At 32.0% G+C, this 26,306-nt stretch overlaps 1 protein-coding gene across 3 annotated transcripts; it reads right to left on the bottom strand.

Annotated features, from left to right (window-relative positions):
- Positions 1 to 3: 3 nt before the first annotated feature.
- On the bottom strand, positions 4 to 24,715 carry Acf (ATP-dependent chromatin assembly factor large subunit). Of its 3 annotated transcripts, none has more exons than XM_074140674.1 (27): positions 24,522 to 24,715; positions 23,322 to 23,460; positions 23,105 to 23,244; positions 22,962 to 23,027; positions 20,817 to 21,003; positions 19,895 to 20,148; positions 19,577 to 19,706; positions 18,583 to 18,760; positions 18,401 to 18,499; positions 16,541 to 16,742; positions 15,782 to 15,897; positions 15,438 to 15,600; positions 15,107 to 15,361; positions 14,154 to 14,345; positions 13,796 to 14,048; positions 12,508 to 12,687; positions 12,294 to 12,383; positions 12,161 to 12,218; positions 11,680 to 11,835; positions 11,419 to 11,562; positions 11,197 to 11,336; positions 10,476 to 10,588; positions 9,756 to 10,111; positions 4,579 to 4,827; positions 2,034 to 2,251; positions 1,614 to 1,777; positions 4 to 510 (listed from the first exon to the last, which is right to left on the bottom strand). In XM_074140674.1, exons 2-27 carry the CDS (start codon positions 23,325 to 23,327, stop codon positions 396 to 398), a joined length of 4,224 nt encoding a protein of 1,407 aa, XP_073996775.1. In that variant the 5' UTR covers positions 23,328 to 23,460; positions 24,522 to 24,715; the 3' UTR covers positions 4 to 395. The 3 variants fall into 3 exon arrangements, with proteins under 3 accessions (XP_073996775.1, XP_073996774.1, XP_073996776.1); XM_074140673.1 differs by lacking the exon at positions 24,522 to 24,715 and adding an exon at positions 23,957 to 24,368; XM_074140675.1 differs by lacking the exons at positions 4,579 to 4,827; positions 24,522 to 24,715 and adding an exon at positions 23,957 to 24,371.
- Between the last annotated feature and the right edge of the window lie 1,591 nt (positions 24,716 to 26,306).

Below are 26,306 nucleotides of genomic sequence, written 5' to 3'. Positions count from 1 at the left end.
CAATTAACAAATGAAATAAAAATAGATCCTACATTAATTTATGTACATATTTTAATGATTTACAATCATTCAAAAAGTAGTAAATACACTGGCATTTTGTATTATTAATTGAATTAAAACATACTATGTGTACTGTTAAGTGGAATCTTCAAAAACTAAGCAAATAGTGGTACAATGATAGAAATTATATTGTAAAAGAAACATACACCATTTTTAAATTTTTATATTCAGTGAACGTGAGAATTTTTTATTATTACTATATCATGTATAAATGCTTTTATCTGTTTGTAATAAAATCTTCAGGTATCTTCAAGTAAACATTATAAATCCCCCACGTTACAAAAAGAAAAGAAAAAAAATGGAAAGTTTTTTTTTACTTTATTTTTCTAATAATTTTATAATACTGTTCTAGCTTTTTTTGCCGGGGGTTGATCTTGTGTATCTACATCTAATTGAAGGTTGTGCTTCTTGCAAAGTTTATAAAAAAGTTTTCTTAATTTTACACCAGCTCTGGAACAAGTAAAAAATTAAAAATAAATAACTAAGATAATATATAAAAGTAAAATTAAGTGTACACAAAAAAAAACTCGTGAAGCAGGAGAACATTACAATAGTGAAAATTATTTCCACCTTACACCCAAACATGTTTCATTTTTATTTTAATCACGGGCCAGATCCTAAACAAAACTTTTAGCCTCGGTACCTTCAGGAACTCCGTCCGCAGGGGGAGAAGATTCAGGAAGTTTTTGCGGATCCAGCCTGACTCGTCAACACACAATAAAAACACCAGCGCTCGATTTACGCGGAGGTATGTTTTCTTTGCAAAATCATGCAATCGTATAAAACGAGACTCTAAGGATTTCATTTAAAACAGGATTTGCATAACCATACTGTTAACCGGTGTAAATTAATCTAAATACAAAGTAATGATGAGATACGTTTTTTAAAACCATGCAAAATGAGATCGGAATCATTAAAAAATATGAACTAGGTTAATTAACCATTTTTAAACAATTTTTAGCAAATATTTATGTTTTTTCAAAAATCTGATGCATCAACACAAATTCCAAATAACGCCAATGAAAATATATAAATCTTCGTAGCTTCCAATTAAATTACTACAAACAGAAATTGTATTAAAGTTTCTCATTAGTGTAGCTTCACTAGTTGAAATGCTGGCTACATTTTTCACTTCACCTATCACAGTTGATTTTCGTGCTTTACAACAGACAGTACAACTTTTATTTCCATACATTATTGATAATTTTGGTTAATGGTGGGGACCATTGTTATTGACGGCTAGCCAAATTTGTTTAGCATCAGTGTTGCATGAAAGGATGCACATTCCCTTATGGGACAATATAATCGTGTTAAAAATTAAATAAATAAATAAAAAAGGAAAGCGTAAAAAAGTGGGTTTTTTAAAGGAATGCAACAAGATTCCCAAAAATGATCTATATGATCTATTAAAGGAGGACAAGCTACGATCAAAAATCAAACAAGTGAAGATCTATTAAATCGCCCTTGAATTTCCACTACAAAAACAATTAGGTAATAAGTAAAATATATACATATACAATAATCCATATAATGTACATTTGCAGATCACCCACCTGTACACCTCGCTTCCTTCTTCATTATACACATTACAATTATCAAACATTAGTTCTGTATCCGCAATCAGTTCACTATTTTTAGTGTATGATAACATATTCAATTTGTGTTTGATCGTAGCTAAATCCATTGGTTTCTTAATAATCTGGTGATAATCAGGTACCTGTAAACATAAAGTTTTGATGCAAAAATTATTTCTCTGTTTACAATCATCACAATCATAATAGGTTTTTTTAAATTCTTTTCTTTCAAAGTTATTATTTTAACCTTCAGCGGCGAATTTGATTATTGGCAAGAAAAAAAATATACAACGTTCGTTTATACATACATTTCTGGAATACAACATAATGTAAAAAGTTCTAACTCCGCCATAGTATAATTAAAAATATTCAAAGAGGAAATTGATAGATCCCCCTAACCTCAGATTTTGTAACAGGTCTTAAAAATGGCCATGCGTCTTCATGATGCATAAGATCATCCAGGATTTCTAACAATGCTGCATTATCCAATGGAAGATCTCTGCAGATATGATGACCTGAATTCCTATTTCTTCTATGACTAGCAGAATCTCTTCCTGAACGTCGTACAGATGTTACACTTTCATGAATACTTTCTGCATCATCAAGTCCATCTTCATCTGTTCAAAAAATTGTACATACAAGAGTTATTTACCAATAAAATACAATTTTTTAACGACAATTAACTAATTATAGAATATATTTATCATTAATAGCTTTTATTTTCAAATTCCATTAAAGTAAGGACAAAATAATAAAGTACGCTATCTGCATACTAACAAATTCAAAAGAAAAATTATAGTTTTTTCAAGATATTTAGTTCATAAAATTATGAATTAGAAATTAAGGCATATTTTTCAAGTTTTCAATATAGATAACTGATCAATTCTTGATGCTTATATGTTTGTTATAAAATATTCGACACCTTAGTGTTTTCTAAAACTTTGTACAGTTAATTCTTCTGTCCTTGTGTTAATTCTTAAATAAATATTCTTATGTACGAGGGTCGTTTGAAAAGTCCGTGCAAAAATAAAAACTACTCAATTTTTTGGGGTAAACCTTTTTTATTTTTCAACCTCTCCTTTTAGGCTTATACACTTCGTCCAACGCTGCTCTAGTTTGTTGATCCCTTCCGAATAATAGGATTTGTCCAAGTCTGAAAAATAACCATTCGTTTCTGCAATCACCTCCTCGTTTGAATAAAATCTTTTTCCCGCCAGCCATTTCTTCATATTGGGGAACAAATAGTAGTCCGAGGGAACCAAGCCTGGAGAATAGGGGGGATGTGAAACGAGTTGGAACCCTATTTCCATTAATTTTGCGACCACAACTGCTGAGGTGTGAGCTGGTGCGTTGTCGTGATGGAAAAGGACTTTTTTGTGGGCCAATCGTGGGCGTTTTTCTTGCAGCTCGGTTTTCAAACGGTCCAATAACGATGAATAATATGCACCTGTAATAGTTTTACCCTTTTCCAGATAGTCGATGAGGATTATTCCTTGCGAATCCCAAAAGACAGTCGCCATAATCTTTCCGGCCGAAGGAACGGTCTTCGCCTTTTTTGGCGCAGATTCTCCTTGGTAACCCATTGTTTAGATTGTTCTTTGGTCTCAGGAGTGTAGTGATGTATCCATGTTTCATCCACAGTGACGAAACGACGCTTAAAGTCCTGCGGATTCTTCTGGAACAGCTGCAAACCGTCCTTGCAACACTTCACACGATTTCGTTTTTGGTCAAGCGTGAGCAATCGCGGCACCCATCTTGCGGATAGCTTTGTCATGTCCAAATGTTGATGCAAAATATTATGTACCCGTTCATTCGAGATGCCCACAGCACTAACAATCTCACGCACCTTCACTCTTCTGTCATCCATCACCATATCATGGATTTTATCAATGATTTCTGGAGTAGTAACCTCAACAGGGCGTCCAGAACGTTCAGCGTCACTTGTGCCCATATGGCCACTTCGAAAATTTTGAAACCACTTATAAACTGTTCTAATCGAAGGTGCAGAGTCACCATAATGTTTATCAAGCTTCTCTTTAGTCTCCTGAGGCGTTTTGCCTTTCATAAAGTAGTGTTTAATCAACACACGAAATTCTTTTTCGTTCATTTTTTGAAAATCACTCGACTTCCTCGATTCAAACGAATGCCAAACACAAAGAAATAGACCGATCTGGCTGAAACTTGGTGTGTGTTCTTCCAAGAGATGCTACTAACTAAACATAACCTCGATACGCGCCAGTGGTGTTATCTCTCTGACTTTGCACGGACTTTTCAAACGACCCTCGTAATTCTTATCAAATATTCTTAATAATAATGTTCTTATTTTATTATTATTATTAGGGTATGGGAATTGGAAAAAATGAGAAAAAAAAAGTGTTTATACAATAAATTCACGAGCGGTTCAGGTCAAAGATCTAAAGAAATGAATTTTTAAATCAGATTCTTGAGGAAGTTCTTCCATTATTCGTCTAACTTCCTTGCTAAAATAAAATGGAGTAGCTTTGCAGTAACACAGTAAGTGTTAGAATGAGAAAATAGAAAGAGTCGGTTGAAGGGGTCATCAATTGATCGTGCAGAGTGGAAATTTCAAACAAAGGCCTAAAGATTCAAATTAAAACGAGAGAGAAAATTCAAACTAAAAAAGGAAAAAGGTTTAAAAATAATAAAAATAATGTCGCCACTTTTGACGATTAATAAAATTTTTGTAACCGTCTCGGCCGACGGCTCCGCAACAACTATTAAGAAAAAAAGCTGAGCTCTTTTCTCATCCATTTAGTATGAGGAAAAAGCCTTTTCTTTATCGAGTTAAAAACACTTAAAATAGTGTTCATTTAAATTTAAAACGAAAAAATGTATAATTTGAAAATGAATGATTTCTGAACAAGATATGAGGAATAATAAATGACTAAAAGGAACTCTACAAGGATTTAGTAAAGAGACGAACCCTCGTCGTCCCAGCCATTGCTGCGAAGCTGTTTGGCGAACTGAGAGATCTTTGCAGTGGCCGCTTTGGAAGATTTGCGCCGACTGGATCGTTCTGATTCAACAGCAGTGTTGACCCGCCATCTTACATCATCATCAGAAGCAATGTCATCATCCCCATCATCATTATCCTCATCCTCATCATCTCGCATATCCACCATATAATCATCATCATCAATATCATCACCACCCACAAATTCATCGTCATCCTCTGCAATAAGAGATGACAAATATTTGCCAAATATTTCTCTTATCTTTCATAATTTAGGCTAATTAACGTGGCGTAGAGAGGCTACAGATCAATTGTTTTCTCACTTTATCTCATTTTTTCGAAATTACAATGCCTGAGAACTATTACGTTTAATTAAGAAATACACTTACATCTCTCAGAAATATCTTTAATCGACCTAAAAGCTCACAAATTAATCTTAAAAAAGTTATAATGTTCATATAATTATAAATCACCAACAATATCCGTCAAAAATATCTTTATCACTTCATTTTCAATCAACGTCATGTTAGTTCCCCCAAAAATGAGTTAATTAGTTCGTAAAGGATCGATGGACACTAAACGAGAAATTGGCAGTCAAATGAGATTAACTTTGTAGAAATCTAATTACAGCAATTATGGTCCAGCAGCAGCAGCTTAGTTTTCTGGCCACAAAACCCTTTGTCGAAAGTTTTTTTTTTTTTAAATATTAAAAATGAATAAATTCCTATCATTTATATTTTTGCAATAAATTTTCTATTTTTTTTTACGCCACTATTCTGAAAGATCTTAATATTTAATATTTTAATAAAATTTCAGAGTAGCACTTTTTTATTCTGAGAAGGCATTTTAGCGAAGGAATTCTAATAAATAATAAGTTCAGGTAAACATTTAAACTATTCTAATGTGTAGCAATTAATGTGAAACTTCTGAAAAATAACTTGGTCGTTTGATACTCAAAAACCTCTGGTAATTATATCTAACATTATCAACTTCGACTCTTCGATTATTACGATTTAACACAAAAGTGGTAGGGTATTTAAGCCAGATTAGGGGCACCGTGAAATATATTTTATACCTCAAATCATACGATTGGTAAAAATTGTAGGCTATCTCTTGGAACTGAATAAGGCGAATCAATCTCCAAGATCAAGCATTAGCGACTATGATTCAGTCTATCTAATTAATACAACTCTCTTCCGATTATTAACATAGAGCTCACGAATGCAACGTCAATTACTCAGAGAAGAATAGTAGATATGAAAGAAGGAGATAGTAAAGGATGTTGGAAAGGAAATAATCGTTCGGGTACACATTGTTTTGAATATTTTGGCAACAACTCAAACAAACCCTGAGAAGAGCCTTTTATAACAACTGGTTCATACAGATAGTCTGTACTGAGGGAGTAACGAAGTGCTCTTCCTTATAAAGACTTTTACAACCTATTTCCTCGCAAAAAAAAAAAAAAATTAAAAAGCGTCATGCTCAATTATAATAAGAGCTCTTCAAAGAAACAATAATAGTTTTTCGAAAGGTTAAAAAAAAAAAAAAAAAAAAATATTTTTTATATTGTCAGTTAAATTTTTTGAAAATGATTCAACAAAATTAAAGACAAGAAATGAATTATTATACTCTATTTTTCAACTACCTTAGCCACGAATGGAACATACAAAAACGTCCACTGCGCTGGGTACCATTCTGCAGTTTAACTCTCAATAGTTTTGTTTGGTATCTACACTTATTTTTAAAAAATTAAGCCCTGAAGAACGAAAATTCAACATTGTACAGATGATTATTATATTAATTTTTTGACTGAATTAAACTAAAAAAAAAATGTAGCGATATAATCAGAAGCTTTTTGCATTTAAATTTATTTGGAAGTAACTTTTTTTAGTTTTAGTTTTGAAACTAAATAGCTAGTCTCTAAATTAAAAAATCGACACCTCTACAGTCTTAAAAAGAAAAAGAAAGTTACGCGTGCTAAGTTAGATAAAATATTTGAATTCATACTTTCCAAAATTGAATCTTTCATCAAATACACCTCTTCCCAATGCACTATAAACATGTCATCCAATCGAATATGTTCAACATTAATTTATGTATATAGATGTTAATAAAAAAATAAAACTAAAAGCAGTAAATTCATGGTTGGAAATGTATGGCCAGAAAACCTCAAGGTCTTTTTTCTTCTACTTGTGTGCATTAAACATCTTTTGAATCTGCGACTTATCGTGGGAAAAATTTTCTTATTAGGATTTTGATAGAACACTAACGACTGTGCCTTTCTTGTGTATGTTGGTAAACGATTCTATTGCTACACCGTACCTTAATCTAAAGATGGGCAAACGATGGAAAGCGGTCCACAATACGATGAAATGATACAGGATATTATTTTTTAGCAATAATTTTTTTCTCAGGCATAAAATTTAATTGAATTTTACCTACATAAAAATGCGTAGGTTTTTCACACACATCTGTAGCTACCCCCTTCGCAATTTAAAGTAATTTATCATATCTGACTTAAATAATGATAAAAAAAAATTCTAGTTTACAAGATTTACTAAATTTATTAGACCATGTTCAAAATAAACTGCCACAACACCAGGTATGTTATTTAAAAAATAAGTCACACTTTCACCTTCATAACTAAAGCGCTTTAAAAATAAGAACTTAAAAACTGTATCATCAATTCCATATCTGCTTAGTCAATAAGTTTTTATAGAATATATATACTTTTCAAAATCGTACGTTCAAGGAAATCTTTGACCACTGATGGTTTAGTTTGTAGTGACGAGGATCCCATAGCACCTGAGAACTTTACCCCGCTTAAACTGGTGAAATGTATTTTAAGAGAAAGATGGTTTAGAATTTCTAATTTATCATACACACAATCCTTATACAAGCGAAGCAGGCTAGTGTTTCACCATGAATTTTGGCATGTACTTGCAATTCAAATCATGAAAATCTTTCCCTTTCGTATTCCCTTTTCCCTTTTCTGGATAACTTAGCACAACACCAAACATTTCTGTAAGGCTAACAAAGATGGTTGATGTTGGAACAATTAGAGTTTAGTAAACCCAGAGGCAAACATTAGATAATGTGCACAACATTCACACACTGCCACAATCCAATAGTAACACGTTAATATACATTTATATATTGAGCAAGTAGAGGAATAATACAGCATTATGTATTTACAATTTACAGTAAATATTAATGGTTGAAAATTCATAATATTCACATCAAAAATGAACTCCGAACGAAAGATTCATGATGCCAAAAACATTAATTATAACCTTTTATATTTATAAAGCAAGTCTTCTAAAAACCTAAGGAACAAATCCCAGAAGATTTATAAAATTACGAAATCAGATTGGATAGAGTAGAGAAGCGTGCGTTACAATTTTTTTTTATTGTGACTAATAACTTCTGTAAAAATAATTTTTTAAAGCTCAGTTAAAAATTCGGTTATCTTCCTCTTCAGCGCCATCACAAGTACATCTTTTTTTAAAGAAGTTTATGTAACAGTCTTAGGAGGATCTATTTTTTTTTTTTTTTTTTTTTTTTTTTTTATTGTAAAACTGCGTTATAAACATACATAGTGAGTTTGCAGAAGTGGTTAATGTCGGAGAAATACATCCGTCACAGAGGAACTTGTTTTACTTTCTCTTACACCTAAAAGAGGAAGTATTATAATCATGTAAAACTCTTGAAAATGAGTGTTTACTGGAGATAAGATATTTTGAGGGCTCCTGGATATGGGGGAAAAAGTTCAGCACTTCGGTGATCAAGATGTCATCTCCAAAAGATTAAAAAAATTAAATTAAAAACACAAAATTGTTTTTTCCATTTTGAAAGAGACAAATTTATAGCTTTTCGGCAAGGACAGGGAAGGAATTAGCAATGTAGTTAGCGTATTGGATTCCCGCGCGGAGATTCCGCATTCGAATCCAGCTGCCAAACCTTAGATATTTTCTTTCTAGGAGCTTCTTACACCTAACTGACCGGTGATGGTCAGCGTTGTTTGAAATGAGAGAACACTGTCCAGAGACCAGCGGTGAATGAAAAAAAGTTCCTAGCGTCAATAACTTCAGATGAAGACGCGCCGCTTTAAATTTAAAAAAAGTAATAAAAAATACAATCAAGAGCAATTTATGTAAATGTTCATCACAGTTTTTTTTTGTCCGTTTTTACGAATATAAAATCAACATTAGCGTTTTAGATTTATTTAATCCAGTAATCCAACAGTTAACGTCAAGCATATTTTCTCAATAATAATAATAATAATAATAAAAAATTGTTTATTGGTATTTCAAAATACACACATAAAAGTAATTTTCTCATTTTTAACATTAAAGCATGGACTTCTCGTCCGTCTGCTTGAGTTGCACTTTTAATTACTATTCCCTCCCGACCAATAACCAAAATTTAAAATAAAACAAAATAAACAAAGAGATACTACTTTTCCTTTATAAAATTGAAACTTAATACAAAATTAATAATTATAATTTTCTATTAGAAACTGTCTATATCTACCAGCGGATGTACAGAATTTATTTAAATTAGCCCAATTCTTACCGTTCAGGTATTCTAAAAATTCCGCCCTATCCAACACTCTCTTGCCAAAACACGCAATTCTAAATCCGACCATTATGGGGCATACAGCAACAGTTAACGTCAAGCATATTTTCTCAATGCTTCTGTCACAATTACTTTTTTATTCTTATTTATTTTATGTTAAAACTTTTGGAAAAAGTGAAACCTTTCACACACTTTGCTTCTGAAAATAGTGTATAAAAACTTAAATGTAATTTCAAAATGTATTTCGAAAATATGTTCCAAACGAAATACTTCGTCTTACAGGAGAGTAAGAGAAGGTAGCAATTTAAAAAAGTAAAAAACAAAAATTTAAAAGAAGCAATAAATAGACGCCATTCAAATGTTATTCAGCACTGCAGGCAGACTCCGTCACAGACCAGAATTATTCATTAATTTAAGCACATTACCCAATAGGTTAATTAGAAAGGTAGAATTTCAAAAAGAAACAAAAAGCATCGGACATTTTGAAAGCCCCTTCCTAAATAAAACGGCTTACAACAGGATGGATGACGTTATTAAAGGAAAGGGAAGATTAAGTTAACAATACTCACCTTCTACAATATGATTAGATGGCTGTTCTATCTTTGCTACGGCAGGTTTCCGGCCAGATCGTGGAGTCCTTTCTGCACTCTGTACAGGAGAACCACCGTTCACATTGTCCAGGTCCTCTACTTTGGGTGTAGTAGGTGGACTGCCGCCATTTTCCACGATATTAATAGAAGTATCTTTTTGTGATTCTTTCTGCATAGCTGCTGCGTTTAGTTGACGACACTCGTGGCAAAACCATTTCGATTTCGGCACCTTCCTCATTGGTGGCACAACACAGGAGAGATGTTGATATGTTTCACAGGAATGACACAACAGTTGTGCACCATTTTCTGAACAAGTTTTACAGATCCATTCTTCCCTGAAAAAACGAATACAAACCTCGTGAGAAACACATACGCATATATTTATTTTAATTACACTTTCTTTTCTTACAATTCTGGGTAAGTTTTCTTCTGTCGAAATTTTTACTAGAATTACACGACACATGCTATAAAGGAATAACACATGACAATTTAGACCGAGAAAGTATCGCCAACTTCGTTCCAACTGAAATCTAGTTTTTAACCTTTTTGAAACTGGAGGTGATTATAGACAATTCAATTAACCACAGTTTTAGATCAATATGTTGCATTATTTTCAAGATCTATATATTATAGAGTTCTTAATAAATTTAAAAAACAAAAAACAAAAAATAATAATAATAATAAAAAAAAATAACATACTTCTCTTCATTGTCAGATTCATCTTCCGAGAACAACCTTCTCTTTCTCTTTATAGTTTCAACTTTCTGTTTAGGCCTACATCTTGGGCAATGCCAATCTCCAGATGGTACTTTCTGAAATGTATAAGCATAAATAAATGTATAATATACTAGATTAGTCGCCATGATATTCATCAATATTACATATTGACACCACAAGTAACTAAGGTAAAATTCTTTTAAGAGTACAAGATTTTCGCCATGAGAACAAAATTTATCCAGCTGCTATGATGGTTCTAACTGAAACCATCTCTATTTTCCCAGATTTTCTTTATATTTTTATTTATTATGTACTTAATTTTTAACAGAATAAGCCATCATAATTTAGTCTATGATAAAAGTTATCATAATTCAATAAGGCTTTCTTTCTGCTGTATTATTCTCCGTATAATGATTAAATTAACCTGATAGATTCAAGAGGAAAATATTTATAAAAAGATAAGTTAGAAAATAAGAAAGCATTCGAATAGGAACCAGTAGTTCATTAAAGCAAGAGCTTTCCTGCACTGAAACTACTCGTTATCACATTATTATTATTTTAAATTCGGTAGTTAATTCCCGAGTTGTGCATCTTCTCCAGCCTAATTATGCTTAAGTTTAAATAAATATTATCCTTAAAATAACACTGTAAAGTTAATAAACTATAATATTGCTAATATAAAACATTTATTAAAAGAGATTACGGTTAATTTTGGCTTCAAACAGTATAAATGATGTCCTTTGTTACAGGTATCACAAAGTAGCATGTTTTCTGGATCAGTTCTCCGTCTACATAGCTTACAGAAAGCATTTAAAGCAGATTTTTCCCACGATACTGAATTTTCTGGAGGGGAAAAACAAAATCAATGAATATACGATTTTCTGCAATGATAAAGACAACCAATATTTTTTACTGGCTACTGTACCTAAAGTGGAAAGATGAAGAAAAAGCTGAGGAATGTTTGTAGATTCCATTAATGCAGTTTCCCATCGTTCTAATGCTGGTGTTGACATTCTTATTTCTCTGTCTTTCTCTTCTTTCAGTTCCCTTCTTTCTTTCGGATCTAAACCTACATTTACATTTCAATTTAGAATTTTTATAAAAGAAGTTAAAAACAACACATTTTGCAAAGTATATAAATCTAAATTACTTCAAAAATATATTTAAAAATAAAAATAATACCCACCTAAAGGACGTTTCAGGAATTTCTGATCAATTCCTTGTTCAATTTGTAAAATTGCAGATGCTAAATCACATATTACTGGCCTCTGTGGTACTCTATTAAAGCCTTTAAATGTTAAAGCATCATCTATTGAAGGTGTAGAAGAGCGAGATGATTCGTCTAAAAAAAAAATTAATAGTTTTTACAAAAAAAATCTTTAAAAGTCTTAAATTAAATTTAAATTGATTAACATTTAGTTGTCCTTAATTTTGTACATTAGGTTGACAAAAAAGGCGACGCTGGTCATATTCTTCTGTCAGTATGAAAATTACACCCGCAATTTATTTAATGTCGATCTTTAAGGTCAATAAAATATCAAAGATATGATTTTAAAAACAATCATTCGTTCAAAAAAAATTTTTTGTTGGCTGGTAGTTTTACAAAAAAAATGCATTAATTAATTGTTTCTTATAGATATAAACAATGCAGACCAAGAATGGATTACCTTCTTTCTTTATAACTTCCATATCTTCCTCTTTAATGCCGAGACTTTCGTCATCTTCCTAGTAAAAAATAAACAAAATTATCTTATAACTAATTAAAATGCAAAAAGATATCACATTAATATATTTACTTACATCGCATCTAGGTCCCCATGAAAGTTTTTTACACTGTTTGTCATAACTGTTTTCTCGAATGGCCTTTCTCCAAGCTTCACGATCTTTAACCTATTTTATATAAATTTTAAACATTTCATATACCAAAAAAATTGTAAAAAATAATATCAAAATTAAAAGAAAAAGTAATAATGAGTAATAAAATCTAAATAGTACGAAAATGCATTATAGTAACCTTAACAGTGCCTAATGCACCATTAGTAATTTTTTCTTCCGTTTCAAGTATTAAATCTCTTAAACTAATTTCCATAATTTCATCAAGTGATGTCCCAACTGGATAATTCAGATTAGCATTATCATATTGTCTTAGAATCTTTTTGGCCATTTTTCTTTCCTCTTCACCAATTGTTTCGATCTAAAAATTGAAAATTTACTCTGTACACACATAAAATTCATTTCCTTTTTTAAATGACCAAGTTAAGAGTGATTCGTCCAAGTAGGTACGATTGCGCGTTTGTTGAGGAAACACAGACACTGTCGCAATGCTATTTCATAGAATACCAAAGGAATCAGGATAATAAAAACATATTTGTAGAAACATTAATATACAGGTACTTTGAAGAATAGCGCTAATTTACTTTCTCTTCTAGGAATGTGTTCAAAATATGGTATAAGAGAACTAAACAACAGTCAGCATATTTGTAAGAAGTAATTCACCTGAGAGAGAGAACAATCTGTGTGACTAAAGCTTTACCAGTGGATCATCCCTGATAAACCATCTATGGCTAGAAATGGATGAAAATCTGAATACAGAGAGTGAAAGATAAAAAAACTGCTGAAACGCAGTACACTTTAATATTTGTACCGGTGACAATTGGAAAAATATTTCGCTTGCAGCCTGTAATTAACCAAAGTTACTTTTATTTATTGAATCTAAGACAAAATTATATATCAAACATTAACTGTTTTTGTAACAAATTTGTGATACGTGAGAGCAGCGTTATTTCTGAAAAAATAAGCCTGGATTAACATCCTATCGATTTTTCTGTTAAGGTTTTTATTTCTTACTTAAAAAATAAGTTATCAATTTGATATTTGAGATGAATATTCTTCCAATCTTGAGATATCGATTACATTTGAATTTTGGGCGCACCAAAGAAACATAAGAAGACAATTCGATCAGCTTCTTTAACGAGGATCAATTCCGATCGAATGTATATATTTAAAAAAAAATATTAATCAAGAGGTCATCGACATTTTCAGGGAAAAACTTATAATAATTTTCAACAAGCGCTCTTAATGTTGATCTATTGTGTTGATTATGATTTCCTGGTTGATATTAGAAGCATTTAAAAATTCTGTTAAACGTGGAAGCATTTATATATCTTTCATTTATACGCAACAATCCCAGAGAGCCAGCTTTTTTTTAAAGGCATCCCCTGTGTTCTTGAGGGTTAAAATATTTAATTAAGACCCATTAAGAGAAACATGAAGTTTTAAAATTAAATTAAATATTTACTTACTAAAGTTGGATTCAATTTTGAAACTGGACATTTCCGTAAATGTCTCACAATGCTAGCTTTTTCTTGAATGAGTGCTTGCCTTAATTTTCTTTCTCTCATACCACGTCTGTTTAAGCTATCGATTAAAAGATCGATTTGAGCAGGAGAATGATAGAATGACCATGTAATCTTTTGAACAGCTGTACCATGTACTGGGCAATTAACTGGATCCGCCCAGCAGATAAGATTCTGTGATTCATTTTTGTTTTGATTCCTTCGGATGAGAAAATAAATGAACAAAATTTTATATTATTATGTACAGTTTTAATTATTTATCAAATTTTATAATTAGTTAAAACTTTTTATAAAAATTATATACCTTCCAATTATTGGTGAATCTGCTCCATTCTTTTCCACGAGTAGTTTTTTTGCGGGACTAACGTAACTGCCTAAACTCTGGGTAGTACCCGCGAAATTCTCTTTATTTCCGCTTTCTTCAAAAAGTCGCCTGATGTAATCCAAATTATCTCCATCTGTTGTTGAACCGTTTAAGTTTACTACCGGAGTTCCCCTGGTAATGAACAGAAAAATTATTCACATGAGGTTAAGATAAAAATCTACCTTCCCTAATTCTCAGTAACAACCCAGAATAAAGAAAATTCCTTTTAAAAGTGTCTTTAATAAAATAAATATATCTATATGTATGTAGAGTAAAGGTTTACGGAAAATCATTGCAATCTTTTCCGTAAATATTGCTGTAAAATAAAGAATTATTTAGTAAAGTTGAAGCTTCTTTCTAACCAACTTTATTTTCTAATGAAAATAAAGATTACAGTCATCTTAGGACTGATACTTAGTCAATAAATTTAAATAAATTATACCCAATAAATTTAATATTTAAAGAAATTTAGTGCAATTTTTTTTAAGGAAATCGTGAAAAACTGAAAAATAAAATCGTTAAGTCCACTTCCAGCCACATTTACTTTTTCAAACACCGAATTTTAGTTACTCCAGCAATTATGAAAATAATAGAACTGTACCAATATACAGAAGTGGCACATTAGAGTTAGGGATAGCTATGGAACGCCACTCTTCCCTTAAAAAGCCCTAATGTGTATGTTCTTAGGCAAATGTTCCAAAGTATACTTGAAAATTTACAGATTACATTTTTAGATTTGTAGTTCCTGACCAAAATCATAGAGCTCTCAGAGATGAAGTCCCCACCCCCACACACACACCAAGAATAGAACTTCAAGTTTTTTGTTTTGTTTGTGAAATATTTCTTCATCAAGATTGATACCCCTCAATGAAAGGATTAAATAATAAACTCACTTAGGAAGACATCTGTCATGATGGTCATCGTAATGCTCTACGAACAGTCCTGGCAAACTTGAGAACACCCAAAATCTTCGATGGGCTCGATCGGTACCCAACGGAGTTAACTGCGCACTAGCTAAAGCTGATCGAATCTCTTTGCACAGCAGTTCATCCTTTTTCTCACCGGTTCCACTTCGTAAATTTTTTTGATCATTGTCTAATATAACACCATTTTCTGTTATGGCATTATCCTTTTTCAATTCTTTTTGCCTGCGTAATGGTATTTTAAAAAGATTTTAACATTTAATTTTTAAGATACAGAAATTATGCTAAAATAAAAACATACCTGCTAGCTTCTTCTTTTTCCCTTTTCGTTTCCGCTGCTCTAACAGATCTTAGTTCCGCTCTCATCTGCCTTGCTTTCTCGCAACCCTCTTCAATAATGTCTCTTAAGGAGGCATATGTAAGGATTTGATTTGTAAGGCAGTTCAAAATATCAATCTTATCCCCTAAAAAATAATGTAACAAGTTAAGATAAAAATGGTGTGAATTCTCGTACTACTTGTTCTTACTAGAATGCTCTGTTTTAAACATATTTTTTCTCAAAACTGCAAAACTTACTCAACAATAAAATACAATTTTGACGTAAGATAAGACAAACAAAAACTGAAATAATTGAAATACACTTACTAATACTTAAATCACAAACATTTCGATTGCTTAAACTATCTATAATTTGAAAATTGTCTCTTTTCAATATTACTGCCGGATCATCGTTGCTACAATATCCTCCTCTTGATTGATATCTAGATAAAAAAATATTGAACTATAAGGATGTAAGTTGAGATGTGGGTTAGTAAAAAAAAATAATAATCTGAATCAGAAAGTTACTGGCTGAATCCAAAAGGCTGATCTACACAACTATCTAGTATAGAAAGCATTAAATTGTACGGAGCAGAAACTAGGCTACTAAACATAGAGTCTGAAATAGTTCCAGCAGCGGAAATGGTCTTCGGTAAAGAATAGCAGGGAGAGAGAAAATTAAATATAGAAATTGAAAAATGATAGGAATACAGGGGAACGTCCCTTTAGTCAACAGAAGTCAAGCTCCCTAACATGTGCAAAGGCTAGTTCAGGAAAGGTGATTGAAAATGAAGGATGGTCGTAGAAAGTGAAGAACACCCATGGTTTTGAGTCAGCCAAGTTTACTTGTGTTTAAGTAAAAATCATCATTAATACACATTATGTTCTTAAGTAATCAATTCAAGGCACAGGTCAAAAGTACTTTCGGTATTTCAATCCAAAACTTAAGTATCACTCTTCAAGTTTGACTGACATAACCTAAACTGACATGTGAGTTAAATACATTACTCAAGAGTTAAACAAATAAACTTGGACGAGAACCTTACTATAAAATAGATTAATAAATAAATTAATAAAAATACATACCTCCATTTTGAGAGTTTACTTTTATTGGCTTTAGCCCCAGAGCAAAGCAGATGTAACCTCAGTACTTCTGTTATAGTTGAAGTATCAAGTGGCAACTGTGACAATGGTAAGCCGTGGTGTTTTTTAATCCACACATCCATTTCTGTTGCACATTTCATTATCCTTAATGTTTCACCGTCACCTCTCTCAAACACAAGCCCAGCTGCAATGGAATTTGAAATTAAATGAAAAATAAATAATAATTAAATGAAAAATTGTAGAAGCATAAAATAGATGTACATTTTATCATTCTCTTACTTTTAAAAAAAGGAATTGCGGGGTTCATATTATTAAATAAATAATTTGAAAACTGTTCGCAAAAGAATACAAGTTGAAAGTTCGAAATTCCCATTTCATTATCATTATTGAAGAAATGCTACAACCCACCTCGGGTCAACCAACTTTCTCAGAAATTTATCCAGCTTTATGGATTTATGGTAAATGATGGTTGTCGCCGCTGTTGGATCGATATAATTTTGGAATGTGCCTTTCTGCCCTAATTGGGACACATAATTTTCTGCTACTTCGACCAAACCAAACCAGTCACCTTGTTCCTAACAGTTTCTTGCTACAAATTCTTTACGTCATTTCAGAATTGTCTATGGCAACTTGCCCGGCCACTCCGTAGTCATTCCAATTTAACGGTGGATTCGGCCCCTAATAAAGAACATAGATCTCTTGGCAAAATTCTGTTGACCATCCAGGATTTGGCACATGAATCTGTCATAACATGTCTCTCTAAGTTATTACGAATGACCCAGGTTTCAGCAGTAAGTCAACATTTAATGGTTCAGCGTTTTATGTAGAACAGGTATAGTGGCTCCGGAAAGATGTGAACTCCAACTGTACAGAAAATTCACTACGTCATGTCTTAGTTAAACCCACGTTAAACCTGATTTTACATTTTTTATATTATATTGGGATTTTGTGTTTTCTTTAAAAATTGACTTTTTGAATGTAATACAAAAAGTAGGTTTAACGCGCGCCTGCAGGTATGTGTATGTGTGTGAATGCCCCACAATAACTTCTAGAGCTTGGAATGCTTCTTCCATAAGTTTTGGTGAGGAACCAAAGCCATCGATGGCATCCTCGTAAGCTCCCAGTTGGTTGCTTTTATACAATATTCCAATGTTAATTTCGGAATTCTCTAGAGAAGTAGCGAAATGAAATAATAGTAAAGCCAAATCCACTCTCTTATGTTTGTCTAGTAAGTCTCAGATAGGATTGCCATGATTCTGACCGCGCTGTATTCAATCAACTTAGCAAACCTGTTCTGACCGATAAATGAAATGCCTTGAAATTAGTTAAGAGGTGTCGTGACGTCAGCTAGTATTCCGAAAGTCTGTTTTTTCAAAATTTTTCACTACGTTTATAAAAACTATTTCTACGTTATTTAAAACTTGATATATAAAGCTATAACATAGATTGCGTAATTGCAACATAAAGCATTGTTTTACGTAAAATTTGTATGAAAATATAATTTTTGGAGAAACTTGGGGGAAATTTTAGTGCTCGGTTTGTTAGCTTCAGTATATAACTTTTCTATGAAAGCTTTTCGACACCTCTTTATCCACTTTATGATTCAATTTTTAAACATCGTTTCTTGGACATTACAAACGGAACTACTGAACGAAAATTCCACATATATAGCAGCAGCACTTTATCTATGTGTTGGTTTACAGATCTAGGCACAATCTTTTTACAGGTCTAGTAGTAAAAATTGTAGTTTAGAAAATTATTTTGTAATTAGAATTCTGCACTAAGATAATTTTAAGCGAGATTTCACACCAGAATTGAAAGAAAGATAAAATTCATACTCACGCGTTAATTTAATATCATTGTCCTTTGTCTCATCAGATTCTTGTTCTTGTAACTCAAATATGACTGTTAATAAGAGTTGGAGTATATCACAGAACGGACCTGAAATTTCATCCAATCATCCAATGAAAAATCTAGACAGAAAATAGCACAATAAACTAAAAATAAATTTAAAAAATACTAACCAGCTATTTCTTTATCTAGTAATGCTCTTTCCATGAGCTCAAATGGTATGCCATTTGGAAAGAAATCTTTTACAGGCAAAACTTTTCTGAATGCATGAAAAAATTCCATTATCATTACGACATCACCAAAGTATTCATTCGGTAGACGGCATTCAACCGCTGTAGCGGCAGGCATTTCCTGTAATTGATTTACATGATTCAAACACTTAACATGGTTAAAAAATGTAAGATCCTAACATTATTAATGAACATCACTCAGTTGAGATCGAAGGATCTTATGGAATTTCGTATTGATATTTTTATACATTTGAAGTACTGAAGAACTCTGGAGATGTACAAAAATGAAGTCTTCGCTAGCTTACGTGTTGTGAACTTTTTATTTTATAAAGATTAAGGAAAAAATGTTATGGTTTAATTACTTCGCGGGTAACTAATTATAATTATACCATTTATAATAATCACACTTTTTTTTTTTAAATAATTATAAATTGAACAATTTTTGAAAAATAGGTCAAGATGCTTGGAGCGAAGCAATTTAAAAAAGGCAGTGCACGATCACAAGAAAGCGCACTAGTGCCTACACTCCACACTTTCGTCTCAATATGGACATAAGATGAGAATTCTGAGTAGGGGGAGATTAAGAAAAAAGTCGAACTTCTCAAGCGAAATGTGTCCAATAATATCAATGAAGTACTCATCCCCCAGAGACACTGATAAGCAATAAGTTCACCCAAGAAGATGTTTAGGTATAAGCCCATCCGGCAAGTGGCAAAGAAAAGACTGCTAGCGGACCTAAACCTTTACCTTTCTCCATAGAATTATGTGTGGAGTAACTACGAGATGGCTCATAAAAAATAATAGCACAGAACGATTTTTAGTGGAGAGGTCTCTAGTTTCTAGAAGGCCATGATTATTACGTCCATTGTTAAGTATCTTTACGAGTAAATTGTTTCTAAGTTACACATTCATAACGTAAAACAAAAAGGCTTATTACCTTCAAATCTTCGCATTCAAGATCCTCCCGTTTCATGTTCCATTCCTTCACAAATTCAGCATACTTCATTCTCTGTTCCATCTTTTCAGATTTTGTTTTTTGTTTCTGATCTGACTTCCCGTTACTCGACCTAATGGAAAATAATTTTAGCAAATAAATTTTAATGATAGAAAAAGTTTCCTATTGGATGAACGTTTAAGAATGATTTCAAAACATCAAGAACCTTTTCAAAACTAGAACAAAATTCAAGAGTTTAGATAATTACAATTCTGAACGTAGCTATCTACAATTACGTTCTCTTTTTTTTCGTTAGTTTACCTTGCATCATCCAAATCTTTCTTGTTTTTTTTCTTTTTATGCTTTGCTGCCAACAATTCACTTTTTTTAGCTGCATTCTTCTTTGCTGCAAGATATTTCTTATCAGATGGTTTGAAATATCTGTTAAGTGTTTCTTGTTTTTTACCATTTTTCTTGACAGGCGATGTTTTCTTTGGATTCATATCAGGTGGCTCTCCACAAAAGATCTGATCATATCGAACCTTGTTAATGCCGTATTTGATGTAAGAGTTTTCCTGAAAATAAGAAAAATAATAATTATAAAGTTAAAATTTAGAAGATTAAGCATAAAACTGCAGATCATTTAAATGCAAGTCTGGAGATTCAAGTTACTGACTACGATTTACGAATGACAATAAACTGTTTTAAGAATGGCATAAACTACATTTGAATGGACGATAAGTTGCGAGGAATTCCTAAACTCTTCCTACTATAAACTTGTATGATGTAAAACATTCGTTTCTCTAACTACATAAAACTCTCAACAAATAACGTTTCCAGAAAAATATTGCAAATAAAAATAGTTATTAATAATAACCGAGAATTGGTGCAGAATTTTTGAAATTGGTTTCAAATAAATATTTTCGATAGATTGTACCCTAATTCTTTCATACTTTCAAATACTTATGTTGAGAAATCGCATTACACTGAGTCATACGCAAATTAGTTACAATCAGGAATAACCAATTTAATACTTCACAATTTTTAGTTATCTTGTATTCTATTATCAAATATACACTAAAAATTTTTTGTTTTAATTTATACACAAATTTAAATTGCTTATTTCCGTTGAAAAATCTATTTAGAAATTTATTGCAACAGCAATGCAGGAATAAGAGAAAGTTAAAAAATATTTTTTTTTGCTAGTAACATAATCAAAGGATTTTGTATCATATTTACTCACTTTAAGTTTCCATGTGCCACTCTCTAAATGAACAAACTGTTTGATATATAATCGATTCTTATCCTTATTATATGATGATTTTTTGCGGAAAATTTGATCGGCAGTTACTACCAATTCATCATTAGTGTCGTGCCTCTCCACTTCGTACTTAAAGGAGAACGCAGGAGGCCAATGTCTGTCTCCATTTCTGAACATTAAAAATAATTAAATAGTCGAATAAAGTTGATACCAAAATTATTAACAATCTCTACAGGGCACTTCCAATTATTCATCAAAATTAAACATCCTTAGTTATACTGCTTGCGATAGCTTTACTTCATGAACCCTGTAAATCTACCCTGGCCTGAGAAAATATTTTAATAAAGATATAAACAGATGTTCTTGGAAAATTGGAAGTCAAACTTGAAAGGAAATTTTTCATTATATTTTACTCAGGTTAAAAAAATAGTTATCCACATGCAAAAGTTGGTTCCTCTCCAATTCGCTGGAATGGAGCCTGCAAGAATATTCTCCAAAAACTACTCGGAAATTCGATCTGGTGTTGCTGCAGGAAAGTTCCTAATTGACCGGGTTTTTCCATTTTTCTTTCTTTTTTTTTTTTACATCAAACTTTATTTTTTCCAGCTGATCTCACTAATTTTTCTTTTATTTCAGTCTGGGCTTTAAGAACCCCAGCAATTTACTAGCCCATCTGTCCGCTGCCTAGTGGCTAAGCATTCCACTGGAGCAGAATCTTCCATCTCCCAGTATTTTCAGGCTGAACGTTTAGCTGGTCTATTCGAGAACATATAACCGCATCATTAAAGGCCAGCGCAAATACTTACAACAGTTTGATAGCTCTAGAAAAACACATTTTTCTTCTTATCTGAAGCCCCTGCTTCAGTTTTCTTGCAGCTTCGTTGACTGCAGTAACTTGAGTCCTAATTTGTGAACATTCTACTTTTAACGAAAGTGCGATCAAATAGTCCAAGATAGATTAAATTCAATGGTAACCGCGTTTGTTTTTAAGTAGTTCAACAGCACTATTAATATTAGTGTTCACCTAGCGATGCGATTTGCTTCTAGGCCGCTCACCCCATTCTGGAATGGAATTTGAATACCTACGTACCTTTTATGTAAAAAGTACATTAATTACACAACCTTATTACAAATTAAAATGGAATCCAATTTCACAATTACAACTAAAATGTTTATTAGGTTAAATTAGAAAATTATTATTACTTGTAATAGTAAATTGTTTTCACGGTTTAATTTTTGAACGGAAATGTGGAACAGAAGCCTAATAGAACCGAAAAACTCTTCATCATTAATATATACCAGAAGAAAGATTAAGATACTCAGGAAATCTGGGAATTATGTTTTAAAATCAGCTTTGGTTTACAGTCAAATTTTTAAAAAAACTGAAGAATGGATTTAAGAAGAAGAAAAAATTTATTCTAAAAAAAATACATTATTTTTCTTACTGAAATAAAGTCTTAAATTGTTAGATTATTTCTTTCTTTTATAACAATTATATTACTTGCAATGATACTTTTCATGTTTTTTTTTGTATGAATTTTAATTAGAAGCTCTCTTTTTTTGGCATTGGACAAATAATGTCTTGCGAAAAATCTTAATTGCTGCACAGGTATATTAGATTTGTGTAGCGATTGGCTATGGGCCAAAATCCACGGCGATTTCAAAGATCTATCATCACACCCTTAAACGTTCTGTAAATGTTTGAACTATACGAAAGAGATGAAGAAAATAGAATTTGATTGTAGACTATACCGGAACAAACACACATACCAACTTCAGTCAAGGATACCCACCGGAACAACATTCCTGAAATGCGAATAGTCCCTTCCTTCTAAAAAATACTGCCGTCCTACGTTCCGAGCAGAATTTTTCCCTTCTCCAGTAGCTTCTTTAGTATTAGAAAACCTCGTTCTTTATAAGATATTCCTATTTGCAGTTTGGGATACTTAAAGCTTCTAGTGAAGTTTATCAAGCAACTTTTTTTCTTAGTAGAAAAGACTATCAGCCCAAGGCTAATAAAGGAAATCACACTCTGAAGTACATTTCAGTTCAAGATGTTACTAGCAACATCAACAAGGACAATTACGCCAGATAATTTAATGTTAGTTTTTTAAAGATAAAACTTACGGTGTATGATTGGAAGCTTCCAGTTCTTCCGTGGAAGGAGGTATTACAGACAACACATGGCATGTTCTAGGAACAAAAGATGATTATAGAATAATTGCTTCTTTGGAGTAAGACTTATTCCTAAAATGAGTATTATACGTTACCTTACACCCTCAGGCAAATTCACCTGCACAGTTTCCCCAATAAAAAACCTATCTTTAACATAAAGAAAAACTTCTTCAGCTAAATCTATGAGAGATCTTCTTTCACAAATTGATGATAAGTATAAAACTGGTATGCGCAACTGTATGGAAAAAGCACAAATAGTTTTTTAAAATAAGTGTGGGAAGAATAAATAAGATGTACCACTCAAATGCTTACCTCCATAGGAAACTTTTTCAAAAGCCTTTTGACTTTTTCCTCGCTGGCTGCGGCCTCCTGATAGGTGAGATGAGAACGGCCAGTAAGGGAACAAGACCATACCAACGAGTTGCATAATATAATTCGCTCACAAAACTCGCTGTACAAAAAATGTTATTAATCAATACTTTAGGCAATAGGCAATACTACAAATCGGAGGTATAAATAATTTAAAGCAGTTTAAATTGAAACAAGACTAAAATTATTAAAGAGATATTCAACGTAACTAATAAGAAAAACTAATTTTGCACAATTAAACTAAATGTAGAAAGAATGATATGATAATACGCAGATATTTAATATTTATGAAGATTTTAAGCAATAAATGCAAATATATCGATCAATCTTAAGAGTTAATTTATAATGAACGCAATAATATCAATATAGCCAAAAACACATTACAAGATAACTAGTAATATACATTTAAAGAATAACTATTACAAACATTTAAATTTGTTATCACATTTATTTTGTTTATGTAATTTTACAGTCTCTCTTATTCAAAGAGTGCAGGAGAAGACGTATGAAAATGGTGGCCAGTTGCTAGTGGAACGTTCTATATATCAATGCAAACTTAAATTCAAGATTCTACTTACTCATAATCTCTGAAAATTTCATGAGTTATCCGGCAGAAAAAAACTTCCTCACTTTCTTTAAGATCAATAGGGAATTCGTTTGGTATGAAAGGTTTTTTATGCAATAGGGGCATTTTTCTCGAGGACAAAAATTACTTTACGGAATGAGGTACATGGATAGCTACAAAGCTGGTAATTAGGCTATACTATGAACTCTAACACTATACTATAATCACTTTGAAAGAGGTAACAACATACGGGACGATTAAAAAAGAAATGTTAAAACTTTATATGCAGAAAATTTACACAGTATGTTACAAACACATTGCCCTTAAAAAAATAAATATGCCATTTGCGGTCGAGTTAGATAAATAACCCGTACGTTTGGAAATTAGAATGGAGGCAAAAATGATCCTAACTTCATGATCAAAATTTCCTTAATTGGAAAGAGGGAACACATAATTTTTTGAATTTGTTTCTATAGCACTTAAATATGTTTTAAAAAAGTGTACTAATTATATAATTATTTAATAAAAAATAACAAACTACTTTTTTTGTTAACAAACAAGATTCATGAAACACTTACCAATGCGGGAATTTGAATTTAAATATTTCTCAGTTACCCATTCAAAAAATATATTTTCGTCCTTTATTTTCCACCTGAAATATAACCCGCAGAACTATTTATAAATACATTTGAAAGCATTTTTTCTCAATTTTTATGTATGTACTTAAGCAATTGATTCGCAGTTTTGCGCTGATATTGCAATAAATTTTGATTGAAAAATCACGCCATTTTTAAACAAATGGAGATCAACCATAAGAAATAGAAAATGATTACATGAAATTGCAAAACTTTCCAATTAGATTGTTATCATAAATGAAAATTTTGAAAAAATTACGCTCGCACTAGTTTGATAAGAGTAATAATAGTATAAATGTAGATAAATATAGCATATATGTTGATAAATATGTATTTACAGTTTAAGAAAAAAATAAAAATCCAAAAAAGTTGAGGGAATGTTATAAAGATAATGAAATAAAAAGTATTTAGTACTTTATAATTTTTTTTTATTTTTTGGATACAACTTAATCCTTCAAGACGAAATCTTAATCCTTGCAACTTAATGTTTAGACAAGTTTTAAATAATATTTAAACCAGTAAATACTAAGTTCTTTTACCTAACAAGAATTAGTATCTTGAAGAATTTTTTAGCAACTAAATAGGCTTGTTACACAAGAAGTAGATTAGATTAGATTAGGGCGGCCTCAAGGCTACGCCACTGCGACCCCTTTGGATCTATTCTGGCTCCCCAACTTTAGAGCTTGCGCTCCAGACCCGTCCGTTTAATCAGACTCTTAATTCTGGAGAGCGATTCCCGGGTAAAGCTCACAGGCCTTGGTTTTTCCTCCCCAAGAAGTAACATCCTTAGTCAAACAAGCCCCTCACACTGACACTACGAGTAGTGCCGTTTCCTCCTCTTCCTGACAGAGCCTACAAAGACTATCGTCTGCCAGGCCCATGCAACGAATGTGTTTTCTGAGCCTGCAGTGGCCAATTAATAGGCCTACAATTATCCTTATAGCCCCACAGCCTTGATGGATTAATTCTGCTGTCAGCCTCGGCGAATAGCCTCTAATGAACTCCTTCGCCTGTCTCTGCCCAGTGGTGTTCAGTCCACTGAGACCTACTCTGCACCCATAAGTTAATGGCCGCAGACTTAACACACTTCGAAAAACAGGGCTCCGGGCAAACGAAGTATCCCGCAGAGTACACGAGATGTAAAAAGCGAAGGGTTGTACTAAGGAAAGTTCACGGCTAATTATGATTGGTTTTTCTTATTATTTCTTCAAGACCACTCTTATTCTATCTGGCAAACTCATGGATGAATTCCTGATCCCAATCTCAATTTATATTTACTAATTGTTCTTAATTATCATTTATTTGTCTTTTCATTCGTCAGTTGTTAAGAGTATTTTTTGAGAGTTTCTGAGGCTGGTCCAAGCTATAAAAAAATGAGAACTTTGGCCACAACTACATAATTTTTAACACTTTTATGTACTTAAAAAATAAATAGAAAAGTATTCAGCCAACTTTCTTTAATATAAGTTGAAGAGCGTTCAAAAAAAGTGGAAAAAGTTTTGTAGCAGAAGACTGCATTCCATAATTTATATTTATCTGATCTATGTTGGCTGATTTCCAAGTTTTCATTGTAGAGATACAGATGATGTTGGCTACATGTTGAAAAAATTAATGGACGCTGATTTGCAATTTACATAAGACAGAGAATCTACTGGTTGGTCTGCGATAAAGATGTTTGGAAAGCGTTTCAAAGAAGCAAAAGCTAAAATTATAGTTGAAAAAATCAAG

Source organism: Rhodnius prolixus, unplaced genomic scaffold (genome assembly GCF_049639745.1).
Source record: "Rhodnius prolixus isolate KJV_2025 unplaced genomic scaffold, Rpr scaffold_6, whole genome shotgun sequence".
Lineage (NCBI taxonomy): Eukaryota > Metazoa > Arthropoda > Insecta > Hemiptera > Reduviidae > Rhodnius > Rhodnius prolixus.
This window is presented reverse-complemented; position numbering and strand designations above follow the sequence as displayed.

Coding starts and splice junctions, on each gene's coding strand:
- Acf (XM_074140673.1), bottom strand. CDS start 24,069: ATGCCCCTATTGCATAAAAAACCTTTCATACCAAACGAATTCCCTATT. Junction 15,601..15,781: donor TGTTTGTGATTTAAGTATTA/GTAAGTGTATTT, acceptor ATTATTTTTTAG/GGGATAAGATTGATATTTTG. Junction 2,252..4,578: donor CAATGGCTGGGACGACGAGG/GTTCGTCTCTTT, acceptor TTTTTTGAACAG/ATGAAGATGGACTTGATGAT.